The sequence below is a fragment of the Electrophorus electricus genome, chromosome 26 (assembly GCF_041902795.1).
Source record: "Electrophorus electricus isolate QZ-2024a chromosome 26, ASM4190279v1, whole genome shotgun sequence".
NCBI lineage: Eukaryota > Metazoa > Chordata > Actinopteri > Gymnotiformes > Gymnotidae > Electrophorus > Electrophorus electricus.
In genome coordinates this window covers 8,577,039-8,590,853 of record NC_137522.1, presented here as the reverse complement: position 1 = coordinate 8,590,853, position 13,815 = coordinate 8,577,039, and the positions used below count along the sequence as shown (strand labels likewise).

The 13,815-nt window shown below is 42.8% G+C and overlaps 2 protein-coding genes across 14 annotated transcripts in view; one reads left to right on the top strand and one right to left on the bottom strand.

The window, feature by feature from the left end:
• cirbpb (cold inducible RNA binding protein b) overlaps positions 1-13,815 on the top strand; it is a 59,868-nt gene that overhangs the window by 27,571 nt on the left and 18,482 nt on the right. For all 13 annotated transcript variants that reach the window (XR_014120016.1, XR_014120017.1, XR_014120013.1 and 10 more), the window contains exon 8: positions 13,307-13,558. The gene's annotated coding sequence lies outside the window, so the exon portion shown is untranslated. The remainder of the gene's footprint in view (positions 1-13,306; positions 13,559-13,815) is intronic.
• On the bottom strand, positions 1,779-13,511 carry cilp2 (cartilage intermediate layer protein 2). Its single transcript, XM_027008130.3, has 10 exons — positions 13,378-13,511; positions 9,342-9,437; positions 8,596-8,865; positions 8,271-8,453; positions 7,731-7,886; positions 7,318-7,635; positions 7,037-7,145; positions 6,778-6,935; positions 3,106-5,537; positions 1,779-3,018 (listed from the first exon to the last, which is right to left on the bottom strand). Exons 1-9 carry the CDS (start codon positions 13,439-13,441, stop codon positions 3,118-3,120), a joined length of 3,774 nt encoding a protein of 1,257 aa, XP_026863931.3. The 5' UTR covers positions 13,442-13,511; the 3' UTR covers positions 1,779-3,018; positions 3,106-3,117.

The following is a 13,815-nucleotide window of genomic DNA, read 5'->3' as shown; positions in this document are numbered from 1 at the left end:
ATATGTCCTCAGGGAAACCTTATTCACAGTTTACATACTTTAATATGTGATCCAAAGATGAACAATGTCATGCAATATAAGTTACGTTAAAAAATGTACAGTACATCGGAATTCTTGGGAGGGATTTCTAAAATAGAGATGCCTTCCAGAAAACAATGTCAAAGAGAAAACTTACATTACAACCTAGAAAGTATAAGGAAATTCCTGAATACTTTTTATAGCCTTCCTGAGCTCAGCCTGATTGTTGAGAATGGACGTATATGTGCACTCATAGCTCAGTGGATATTGAAATATAAATTAAGGCCAAGTAACTTCTTTTTAACTGAATGAGTTTAATTGGTCATTTTCTGCATAGCATACGTTAAGTAGAAGTGTACTGCAGTCGGTGGACAAGCAGCTGGAGTTTACCGTATACAGCTTAGCCAGGTCAATAACAATTTATTCAAGCTTGACAAAGAAATTGTATACATTTAGTTCAAAAAGTAAATAAAACACAGCTAGGTGAAATCCCTTTAGATGATCTTTATTTACTGCTTCATGGTTTGTTAACTTGTTTGTTTTTTATGATGCGAGTCTGTTCAGGCAAACAAACACTCTAAATACTGCAGATGATTCTGGTTTCTTTCATTTCAGACATTTGTTCTGGGAAATGGTGCTAACTGTGAGTTTACACATCTGTCCTTATTGAAATTTAAAATGGACAAATGTGTCAAATATGTTTATTATGTCCAAGATTATAGGGCCAGGGCAAAGACCTTATTAACTCATATTAACTTCCTGCTTTGTAGACTGAGCTCTGCAGATAATAAAAATCATTTCTGTAATTTCTAAATTATGACCCTGAATCATTTTTCCCGTTTCCCTTTGTACTATCCAGAGAGAGATTTATTGGTAACAGTTTACATGACGGTGGTGTTGAAGGTATCATTGTATAGTCTTACTGCATGTTCTTCAGGGTTTTCATCCAAAGGTCTGTTTTGGAATGAGCTCATCCTTGCTGCTCTTTAATGTTCTTGTCAATTTTTCACCCTTTGCCCTAAATCATTAGACTAGTCTCACTATCACATTTCTACTATGGCATCTGGGTCTGCGAATATTTTACTTTGGAGTAAGAGCCCACATAACAGCTTACCACCCATATGTGTCCATAAAATAATCACCCGTAGAACATGGTGTTAACTAGTTAGCTAAGTGTTTAGCAAAACAAGGCTATTTTTCAACAACGTTAATGATTTTAGGGTAAATTTGAGACAGTTCTCTCTGAGATGTTTGAGATAACTCAGTACAAAACATTCAGCAGATGGGTTCTTCACATATTTCCCAATGGGCTTTGCATCCAGTTCACACTGTACCATTTGAAATGTTTTAAATTGATGTTCTTGGTAAACCAGGGGCCCTCTGTGTCATATAGGGCTTGCTCATTCATCGCATCATTTCTCTAGTCCATTGGGATTCAGACAGACAAACAACGTCCACGTCATTATCTATTCTGAGCCTTTCAAGTAATACACCCAATTAACTGTTTCCTGATTTGTCTACGTTTCGTGATTCGTCCCAGTGCAGTAAACCTTGGATGGCAAGAAAACGAGACGGTTCCCTCTCAGTAATGATAGCTAGAACACTTTATATTAAACCAAAAAAGAAATCTTTAGATTTTCAATGCTCAATACTTAGTTAACTTATACAAATGTTTCATTATACACAGTTCACTGCATCCTTTGTGGCTTTGTGTAAATAGTAGTGTGAATAGTACCTAAAAACATTTTCATACTGAAATCAACTTTGATCCTTGAAGTATTTATTCCCATAGTGACTGAACACACACAAATTGCAATAGCATAGCATTGTCTGACTAACTATGTCAGGAGATTATCACATAAGATTATATTCTTGCAACATTACTTGCTATTTGATCTATAAATTATGAATAATGTCTACTCCAGTAACACTGAATTACTGTCAACTGTCCTTAGCAGGAGGCTATGATTGCTTAGCAAGATATAGTAAGCAGATTTGCATTACATGTGGAACAGACCTCAGCTTGTGCAGGGATTTTTAACAGTCCTGTGATTGGCTGGCTCATAGTTTTTTTTTGTTCAGGGCTCTCAAGTCATTGTCAGAATTATTGCACATTAAGATACATACAGACACCCACAAGAAAAAAAAAAGGATAGGATAGCCTATATACAAACCATGGAATACAATGTGCCAATTCAACATTGTGTATAAAATTGTCATAGATTGTAAAAATTACTTTATGATTGTTATAAATCGCTTGTTCAAGAGGTAGTTTTTAAGATGTGACAAATGATGGATGTCTTAAATGCACTAAATGACATTATATCCATAGGGCTACAGGGTTATCTGTCGTAGTCTGTGCTCTCCAAATTCTCACCGTAGGTGCTGTTTAGTCTACTGGTGGGGTCGCTTTTCCTGGGACAAGTCTCCTTCGCTGGTCAAAGTGAAGAACTGCTGAACTGCATCTGGGATACTGCTGTGCTCATTCGAAAACATCCTTTCTGCTTCACTAAGGATCTGGTGCACTGCACCCCATGCATGCCCACTCCTACAGTGATAACTGACAAAAGAACAGAGACCATCTGTCATTAAATGGAAGCTCATAAGGGGGTTAATGGGATCATGGGAATTGTGAAAGCAGTCTTTAAACAAGGATTTCTTTGGATTTTTAAATGGTAGTAAATGTTTGTGGTATATAAGGAAGGTCCAAAAGACCACACACTTTAGTGAGTGCTGACCATTTATGCTAACTGTAATAAATAAATGCATCCATCCTGAAGTTATGTTGGCCATATGAATTAAAGAAATGTCTTATAATATCATGTGATATTTTTCTAGGAATGAAAAAACATGTGAATAACAATTCCCTTCCGACTCCTGGCCATACATGTCCTTGTACTTAAAACCTGGTGGGTTTGAGACAAATAAATGGGTATCCAATCTGCCCTGAATGGCCAGTTTTGTGATTCTCGTGTCTTTGTCCAGCATTTCCCGGAAGACCTTAGGATGGGAGAGAGGACAAAGTTAATTGACAGTTAGATCCAGTTATGATTGTAACTAATAGAAAAACAAAGGCCAAAATCTCACCTAAGAGCAGATCTACTGCCTTGGTTGAGTCCGTGTGGCTGGTCTCCTCCTGCTTGTAGTGCTACCTCTTCGGCCCTGAGTCCTGCCCTGTTGCTCAGATGGAAATGCCACAACTTGGGCTGAACCTCTTCTGACCTGCATGCCCTGTGATTCCCTCATCTCTCGTGCCATCTGTGCCAAAGTTTGGCGAGGATTAGTTTGTAAGCGCTGGAAAAGACTCTCACGGTTTACTGTTCTTTTGGGACAGCTGAAAGTTAGAGCCACTCCTTCATCTGCCTTCATCTCCCTGGAGAAACCATCTGAGGTACCATCAAAGCAACGACCTATGGCAATCTCTTTGGCAATGCGTGGGTTCTGGTCTGTGACAGTGTAGATTCCATAGTTATGACCCAGGGGATCCACAGGAGCCAACATGTTAAATGCATGAGACACATTGTTTTGTAGAACAGGTGGGTGTTTTGTAAGGTACTCTTGCAGGAGACTGTTGATGCCTGTTCGCCGGCAGTTGCTTTGCGGAAGGACCGTAATAAGAGATCGCTCAACATAAGCTTGGTCAAAAAGCATTCCACTGCACTTGAACTCTAGACAAGCAGCAGAGATGTTGGGATGGCTCATGTCACGAGTGCTGCGAATATCTCTAATGCCATACAATTGACCCCTTGTCTGTGGATGGGTGCCACCAAGGTTCCTTGACCTTACCATAACTTCTGCTGCACCATGGACCTTTACTTTGATATAGCAGGCCCTGAACTCCTGAGGGTTTGGCCACCAAGAGAGATAATCCCCAGTCCATGTTGTAAGATCACTTTCCTGGAAGGGTACTACATTGTACTCATATATGTCTTTCTCCACACGGAAAAAGCGAAAATGATTTGCATAAACAGGTGCATTTTCACATGCAATTAAACTTTGGTAAGGATATATCGGTCCATTAGTTTCATCCAGATTATTAGGATTAGGCTTGGCTAAATTTATTCTTAAGGCAGTTTTTTTAAGTGCTGGGTCATCGTGGTCTGACCGTTGGTAATCTAACTTGTCTAAATATGGTTGTGACACACCAATGATATTAGGATTCATTTTTGGTGTCGATGGAGCTGCCTCAAGTTCTTCACCCCCCATTATGGCAGTGATATAAGCTGTGTATGCATCAGGCTTCTGAGCATCACAGAAGGCTGGGAGACAAGCTCCATTAGGTCCTGTTATCACACTGTCAAAACGCCCCCAAGCTCTAGGATTTGATGAATAGCCTGGCTTGGGCTCCAGGTTTATAAGGTTGATCACCACTCCTTCAAGCTGCTCAGTAGGAAGGAACTTGTCACTCATGTACGCCCGCACCTTGACATAGCAGCGCCGATTTTCAGGTACATCCAAGTTGAACAACCTGCGCTCCCTGATTTCCATGTTTCCTATCAAGAAAGTGCGTTCCTCTCTTTTTGCCCTCCCATTTCCTTCCGAGTAGGTAGCCTGAGTAGTTTGGAAATCACCCTCTTCCTCCCAAATACCTGTGCTGGGATTGAGAGACCAGAGTTTCATAGTGGACATATGCTCTTGCATTTTGACATGCTCCGTGTCAAGGAGAACTTGGACTTCACCAGCTCCAAGGATTTCTTGGTTTGCCTCATCTCTGAAGTCAACAGAAAACATCCCGTATGTCCTCAGAGGCAGAATGTCTCCCTCATCACCCACGTAATTTAGGTCTCCTGGTGTAGCAGAAGCAGTTGTGATGTTGCGCGGGTCAAAGAAGGTGACACTGGCTTTGACCGTACCCTCATATGTTTCCCCGGTGGGTTTGTGAAAAGAGTTGGGAGGTATGATTAGTTGACCAATGGGTTCCTCTCCTTTTATTTCACCCAGGTAAATCGTGTTGGTCTCTCCAGCGTCGATGTCTATAGGCGGCTGCTTCCTCATGACTTTTACATCATGGTATACTGCACCACCTCTTTTGTCAAAAATAAAAACCTTGAGAGTATCTATGAATTTTTGTGCTGGGTCTACAAAGTTCACTACCAGGCGCCGGGTGTCTGAAGGGATGTGAATTGTGAACCCACCCTGATATCCCGTGATTCCTATTCGATCCTTCCCCAAGAAAATGTGTCCAAAGCGTAGGGGCTCATCATTGTCTGCAGCAGCCACCCGACCCCGGACAAGAATTTTGGGCTCCACACATTTCTGGCAACCACATTCCCTCACAACTTTTATAGGCAGAGTATAGCTGCCACAGTTTATCTCCATGGTATCCAATTTCTTCACCCCACAGCAGAAAGCAGATGCATCTCTGCAGCGTAGGTCAAAGTCCAGTGACCCAGGACATTTGTTTTGAGGACAGCGGCCAGTGTTAAAGAACTTGGATTCTGTACTTGGCTGTTTACAGTCTAATGGCAGTTTAATCAGGTGCCTCTCAGGTGTTGAATTACAGGGTGGCATTCCTTTAGCTGTAGAAGATGAAAATGCACAGAGTGAACTTGCAATATTTAGCCTCAGAAAAAGTACACAAACTTTTTACCACCTATAGCATATTCTAATTAATTCTTGAAGATATCTGTAGTGGCTGACATAATTTTCATGTCATAAATGGAAAAGTCAGACCATTCAAACATTTAAAATAATATAAACAAAGCAACAAATCAGCAACAGATACTTACATAACTGTTCAATTTATGTTCAATTTATCAATCCTGTGCATAAGCACAGGATACTTCCTGTATCAGCATAGCTTTACATGACAAATACATTATTTGCATCATTATCTAATTGCAGAAAGCTATCCCATATCAATTCAATATAAATGCTATATTCAGACAATTATGGCTTGGTTAAATCTCCATGAACTCTAATAATTTGCATATACAAAAATATATGTGCATATACAAAAAAACATGAATGCTGATTTTCCCAAAAGTTGGCAAACTGATTAAAGCTCATGATTTCACAACAGAATCAATAGTTCAGTGTCTCAAAATTAGTGACTGCAGTCAGATGGGGAAACATAATGAGCACATGAAACCATGACTGTATTAGCTATTCATTTAAGCAAAAGAAAGCTGACACCCTGTCTTACTGAGTGTGGTGGAAATGAACTTGTTGAAAAGTGTTCTGAAGCTGTAATTTAAATTCAACATTACACACATCCATTTGACTTTATTAAGCATCATTATCATGTTATTTCACTGAAGTGTATTTTCATGTAATGAGCCAGAGAGTGATCCTTCTGTAGGCTTCTGTGGCTGATGGTTTTAGCACACCAAGCAGCAGGCTTGAGCTATATCTTGGGTAACAAGCAGCATGGGAATGTGCACAATGTGTAGTTATGTGGATATGGAGAGACAGAGAAAAAAAAAAAGATTTATTGAGAGTCTTGGATTTCACTTAAATATCCAGAACTCTACAGCAGTGGGGTTTGAAGTTTTAGTATGGCCATAGTCATTTCTTGACATCGGTTTTTGAAAAATAAAATAAATATCTCTACCAACATAAACGGAAGAAAATGTTCCTTGCCCTCAGGCTGCTAGACATTGCTGACTTTAGTGCTTTATTATATTAAGCTTGACTTTTTATGCTTTAAAAAAAAAAATAAAGCATTTCAACCTGCCATTGCACACAAATATTGTAGTGATCTTCACATTCTCCTCCAAGTAGTCTGACATGTGACACTTTAACTGGTTGTCCACTTACCAAAAACACTTAGGGAGGCTGGAGTGGACTTGATGCTTCCTGTTGGGCTGCTGACTTTGCAGTGGTACTGCCCTGACTGCTCTGGCTTCAGATCACGCAGTGTCAGACCTTCATCATACTTGTATATTTTCTGGTCCAACAAGGTTCCATTGTGATACCTAGAGGCAAAAAAAAGGCCTTATTTAGACACAGCACTAAAGGTTGTGAATATATATTTAAGAATTAGAAGATTGATCAAAAACTATGATTATTTTCCTACCAGTAATGTTTGTTAGGATTTGGTGTTCCCATAGCTTTACAGCAAAGAGTGACACGTTGTCCTTCATATCGTACTTTGTCTTCAGGATGCTTTACAATATAGGGCTTTTCTGTAGGCAAAAATACCAGCTAATATGCATTAGTAATTACTGGAAAACATAATTTCTAATTAACATGTATCTCTCTCTCTCTCTCTCTCTCTCTCTGGGTGTTCACAGTCAATGCTCATTAGTGTTAATTTGGACTTTTATGAATTATGATGAAATGCTTCAGTGAGTTTACCTGAGGACCTGAGCAAAGCTCTCACCCAGAGCTGTTCGGTGCTGTTGTTGAGAATGGGCACACTGGCAGGAGTGAATTTCTCTTTGCTGATGAGGACATGTGTCCCAGGGCCTGAACACATGCCAGCGACCCTGAATCGACCCTCTGCATCCGTCCGGGCTCGGACTGGCTCTGGCTGGGCCTCCTCCGCCACGCTGGCCCCAGCCACAGGAACTCCGGTCACACTCCAAACTTCCCCATACAGTGTCCGTCCTTCGCACACACAGTGGCTGCAGTCCTCACTTGGACGTCCTTCGGGGCACATACGTTGGCACAGTACTGCGGAATGTGTGCACACAAAACACCGTTCATCTTATGATCACATTCCCTCTTATTCTCTATGTGCATACCCATGCGTTTTTAGGAGGCAGCACCTGGACACGGGGTGTTCCCACACTTCTGGACCTCTGCTGGTCTCCCGGGGCATTGCATTTTATCTGATGACCTGTTGCAAGTCCTTCGTCTGCCCCTTCGACCTTTCCCGCAAGTCCCTGAGCATGCACTCCACAACCCCCACTGACTCCACTTGGCTACAGGGACAAGATGGGAGGGTACCCCTGTGCGTTTACATCACTGACCTTTAAGCACAACCTGCCTGGATAACCAACATGGCTGACAGCCTCTTTGAAGGGGTGGCATATTGATTTCTTGATCAAAGCCTACAAAACCCTTTGTACAGGAAATGCATTATAATTAATCCAACTGACAGGATGGTAAATGTTTCTTAAAAACATCGAGAACCTGATCTCACGGTGCTCTTGAGTTTTTTATCCATATATTGTACGATGAGAAGAAAATGTTTAAAACCCTTCATGAGCAGCACACTAATGTGCTGAGGCTTCCCAGCAGAAGGGGCTAATATAAGACATATTGCAAAACTTTCTGATTTACTTGAATTTTCTTTGGCTGGCTACCTTGGCATGGTGAAGTGGAGCACTCCCTCCGCTCAGTATGAGGGCCCGTGCAGGGCGGTGCCACCAGCATCGGCACAGGCTGCGTGCTGACACATTTCCGCCTACGCACCTGGATGCCCATGTCGTTACACGCAGAGGTCGAACAAGGACCCCATGCGCCCCAGTCCGTCCAGTACGCCTGAACTGAGGCCAATGACAAAAGCAGACAGCTAAATCCAAAAGCCCCTCCAGCACAGTAATTCATCTCTGTCTCATAAAGCATGGCTCAAATGCACAGTATCCAGCAATCTGCCACACCCGATTTGGGGCGCATGACTAATAGTACCTGGAGGACATTGGAATCTGACGTGGTAATTGGAGCAGATGCGGTCGTATGGCTGTTCTTTGTTGATGCACCAGAAGCCCTTATCCAGGCTGGAGTGCACCACCTCCCCAGTGTCGGCGGCAGCAACCCAGTCAGTGGTGCGCACTTCCATGGCCACTGGCCGCACGCACACCCTTTCTCGGTAGTAGAAACGAATGGCCTCAAGTCTCTCGTAGTCCCCATTACCACCAGGATGATCAATGTTGAACCAGGACGTCCACTCTGTCAACCCTGGGTTGCCGAGAACACAAAAACCAAACAAGACGTTCTTAGGAAGTTGATCTTTTCTGGACTTGGATTTAAGTCTTGCCTTAAACTAAAAAATGCAGTTTGTGTTTTTCCCAAACCAAGTCTTGCTAACAGAATTAGGCTCACCAGGCAAAGTTAGAAAGAGCTCTTTTCAGAGTCTGGAAGGAAAAAGCCTGGAATAAAGTCTGAGTACTCATCTTGTTTTAATTAAAAATGCTTGTTAAGAGCTAGTGTGTCATTACTTCAGCATCACATTGTGCTTGTATTAGAGGGGCTCACATTCAGAGAGCTGGATTACCTCATGCGCACGCCTCTCACTTTCATATAATTCTGCGTGTTTAGACACTGGCTAAGCTGGCCACAGTTACTACTGTTAGCTCCAGCATCACAGCAGCAAATGCTCATGACATACAGATGAATTAACCACAGAACCAACACATTAATTCAGCCATAATGACCTGTGGTCTGAGGATCAGCAATACTGTTGTAGGCCAGTTTTGTGTTCCTGTTCCTTCGATTCGACCATCGTACCTCCGACTTGTTCCGGCTAGAACCTGTTGGTAGTAAGAAAGAAAATAGCACTACTACAATACAGTTCACACCACACTGGGTGTCATGTGTTCATTCTCGATGGCGCACTGCTGTTTATAGCTCTTTTTCAGAAGTTTCTTCCCAGCATGTTTCTTGGAAGGCATGTAGGTGTGGGAATGGCAGTGGAATGTTCTTCAGACTAATGGGAAGTCTGCAGAAGACACTTGATCTTTCAAGTGTCCCTTGGGTGTCTGACCTCTCAATGGTCTTTGTCTTGGTGCCAAATGGAAGCCTGTCTTAGTTTTTCTGCCCCTATATCCAGTAGTGTCATTAGCCCATCTGGATGTTCTCCAGTCAGACGCAGGTGAACTCCTGATATCTGATCCCCTGGGGTAAACGGGGTGAGTTCAATTCCCTAGACCACAGGTTCTGGAGTATAAAACGGCAAAGACCTGAAAAGGCATATGGAAAAGTACAGCAGTCGAGTCATCTGAAGTGGGCGCTCTCCTGTGTCCTCTATGACTCCTTCCTCAGCAGCTATACTTAGGACAGTGTGGTCAGATGTTTCAGATTTCTTGGGTTAATCTCTCTGGGGTCCTCATTCTATGGCATCATTGTTTGACCATAAATTACCTCTTGCTTGAAAGCATCACCTAATTTCATTAGTTATCAAGTGCTATTGTATAAACACAGCAAAGGAAAAGTGCATATAACGGCATAGTCCAGGTCCAGGAGTTGTGCTGATGAAAGCTCGTTTTTTTGCTTCGCACGTCCCAGTAAAGGAAGATGATGCTTTCCTCCGTACAGCTATTCTGAGGAGCCTGTTGTTGTGCTGTTGGTCCAGAACTGTGAAGAAACCTGAAAGGCAGATGCTTCTGGAACAGAGGCAGCGTGGAGGAGTGATGGGGGTGGGAACGTTCAACTGTGGCTTCTAAACGAGTCGTGGAGTAGACAACACACATGCACACCCCACCAGCTAGCCAGCGTGGAGCCTCCTTGTGGGTTTCACCGGGCCTCCTACCTAAATCATGACTTCCAGCTGCTACCCACAAGGCCTGTACCTATTAATAAACTGCTCTGTATATAATAACTTTTCTAGGAGAGGGATGCGAAGTGGAAAAATGTTCAGAGAAATCTGTTAACGTGGGCCATTTTCTCAGTGGCGACGTTTCCAGCAAATGTAGCCAATCCGTGCAGCGCAGCACCCTAACAGTTGATTGCTCTGCTGTTAGCCAGCACTGCCTCAGCAGGTTAGGCCCAGGGAGGTCTCCTGCTTAACTTCCCCACACCACTCCTTATATGCCACCTTCGGATATTGAGAAGGTCCTTTACACGTGTCTTATGTCCCTGACTATTGCTCTTGTTTTACTATACTTTTATTAGTGTTTGATGCCTTTGTTTATCAAATCCGAGACCCAAAGTGATTTCTGCAGACAAACGATGAGATTGAAATCATTTTTCATTCTGAGCCTTTTCGGAACTCTGAATTCGACTTTTTTAGCAGTGATATATTGGCACATGCACATTTACAAATGTGCTCATCTCAAAAGAATTTCCAGAAGCAACAGTTATAATTCAGCCACCTTCCACACTCCTCCAGTAATGTCTGACAAAACAGCTCAGTAACAGGATTCTGCGTGTCTGCTGGGGATCAAGTATGTCAGAATTTATGCTGCAGTGGAAACAATAGGTAAGTGACTGCCAAACGTATGCCAGTGTTTATGGCCAGTGCATATGTGTGCTCTCAACATAGAAAGACATGCAGTTCGCTCATAAAGTGGCTTTCACTACATTTATTTTGGGAAGTAGTGCTCTCGTAAGAGATTTAGTTCTAGTTCACTGTAGCATTTCTCTGTACTGTACTGACTTGTTCCAGTTATATTATACAAGTTCACCTTTACTGGTTGAGCTTTACTGGTGTTCTCCCAGGTCTTCTTACCTCAGCTTGTCTGTCTATACTGAGCCAGGATACAAAAGTGCAAGTACAATTAATGTGTTCACTCTAATTACAAAGTAGATGTTTTTAAAATGACTTAAGTGTTTCTTCTATAACCAGAAGCTCATAAAATAATGTCCTGTGAAAAAAGGATGCAAATATCTATGCCAAAACATCAACTGCAAATTTACTTATAAGAAGAGAATGTAAAAAAAAGACTAATAATATTTTGTTTGGCACATTATTTAAGGACTTGGACAAGCTAAGGTTTGTGGGATGGATATTGAAGCAGTGCTGGCATTACACTTAAGTGGAATAACAGGGATGTGAGGGCACTGGAAATATCTTTTCCATTTCCATGGCACATTACAACAGTCCTGTAACAAGCACATGTTTTTTGAAATCAGGAGCACTCCATTCCAGGCAGAAGTCACGGCCATCCAAACAACATTCCGCATGCCATTATGTATTAATATATGCAAATGAGGGCCAAAAAAAGGTGTGTGTGTGCGCACACAAGGTGTGTGAGAGAGTGTAAGTGTCTGTGTGCGTGTGTGAGAGAGAATGTGTGCGTGTGTGTGTGTGCGCGCGCGTGTGCGTGTGCGCGCGCAAGAGAGAGCGTGTGCGTGTGCGTGTGTTTTTTTACCCTTGGTTCACAGACATGTGGAAACAGTTTTTCCTCTCCAGCTTGTATACTGGCTGAGGTGTGCTTGCATGGAAGGCTCAGATGTTGAGGTCTGTCTGATCTGTCTGATTAGGTTTGGGACAGGACTAGGTACTGCTGCCTGAACATTCCTGAGCCTCTCCACTTTGGGCCAGAAGCATCTTCACCTCATTATCCCAAACTGAACTGTCTTGCAACGTCGAATAATGACAAACCGCCTGCCACAGTGCTTCTGAGAGTTTAAAAGGGCTGTGATGACTCTGTCCATTTTGGTCTTGCTGTCTACATGTCGGCTGGACTGGGATACGTGTACAGTGACGTAAAGATCAGATGGCACCCATTCCGTGGCTCTCAGGCAAGTCGCAACACATAACATCACAAATTTTCTTTGGTTTCACTTTTCCCTCCCTGTTTCTTTCTTCCCACATCAAAGTGCCTGGGATAGATGTTTCCCTCAAGGGAATCTTGGCAGTTAATTCCAGCAAAGGGAAAGCATCTGCAGAATTGATCGTTTAAATGCGGCAGATGAGCGAGTGGCAACATTTACTTTGGTGTGCTGAGAATGCTGTCACCTCACCATTAGACGATCCTGGCACAGCTACAGTGGCTTACAGCTCATTACAGAATGACTGAGTGCCATCTGGTTATTTAAAACTCTGATTTAAAGCCTGAGCCGAAGACGTCCACCCTTTTCCACTCCACCATTGCGGTGTGTCGGAGAACAGCTGTCTACTAACATTAGGAGACAGGTAATAAATCCCACAAGAGGCTGAGGTGGAGCGGAGACAAGCGGGAGTGACAGTGGAGCGAGGAGACGTGAGAGAAGGATGGAGGAGGAGTTTCCCAGGACGCTCCTAGACATTCCACTGGCCATGGATGAAAAATGTGAACGCAAAGCCAAAATGTATTTGTATTCTGCTAAGCATCTGTATACAGTGCCACCTTGTAAATCCATGAATATCTCTGCAATTTTACAGATTTTTTTTTAAAAGAAGAGTTTGAAGCGGTTGAGAAAGAACAAACATTTATAAAATTACACATTGTTGACTCAGTATTTTATTATTTTAAAAAGCTGTTTATGCCTAGCATACAAAAGGGTTGAGCATGTTGCATAAAGGTGTGAAATCCACACACAATAATTGACGTGTCACTTTAATCTTTAATGAAAATCTCACCCGTCAGTTACCTAAATGAAACGGGGTCACCCGAGAAGCATCTAAAAATGCACCTTAGCATCAGAGAACAAAACAAAAGTGAACAACCAAGCACTGTGTTGTTTCCATCTCTTGCAGCTCTCCATCTCTGCTGTTAAGTGCTTAATTCTTCACCTGAAGATTTTAATGAAGGCAGATGAGTGACGTACCTTGTGCCAGGGCCAGGACAGCGAGGAGACCCAGGATCAACGACTTCCGTCTCCAGCTCCACATGGTCCCACTCCCACAGCTGAGCTGAGGCAGACTCTTCTGCTGCGCAAAGTGTTGCAAAGTTGCAGACGTGCTCAAGCCCTCTGAGCGACTTGACAGGAGAACAGGATGATTACACAGGTGGGTTTCGTTTTCTCTGTCCCTCAAACCCAGACTGATGAATGCTGCACATTTCCCAGAGAACAGTTTTAAATGACAGGCGCTGTGGAGAGGGGTCCAATCCAGCCCCCTCCTGTCTGTGGAGACGGGTCCAATCCAGCCCCCTCACGTCTGTGGAGACTGGTCCAATCCAGCCCCCTCCAGTCTGCCATTGGTCACAGCACATCTGAAAAAAAAATATACAAAGTTAGAAAAGAAGAGAATGGCAGAGCATTTGT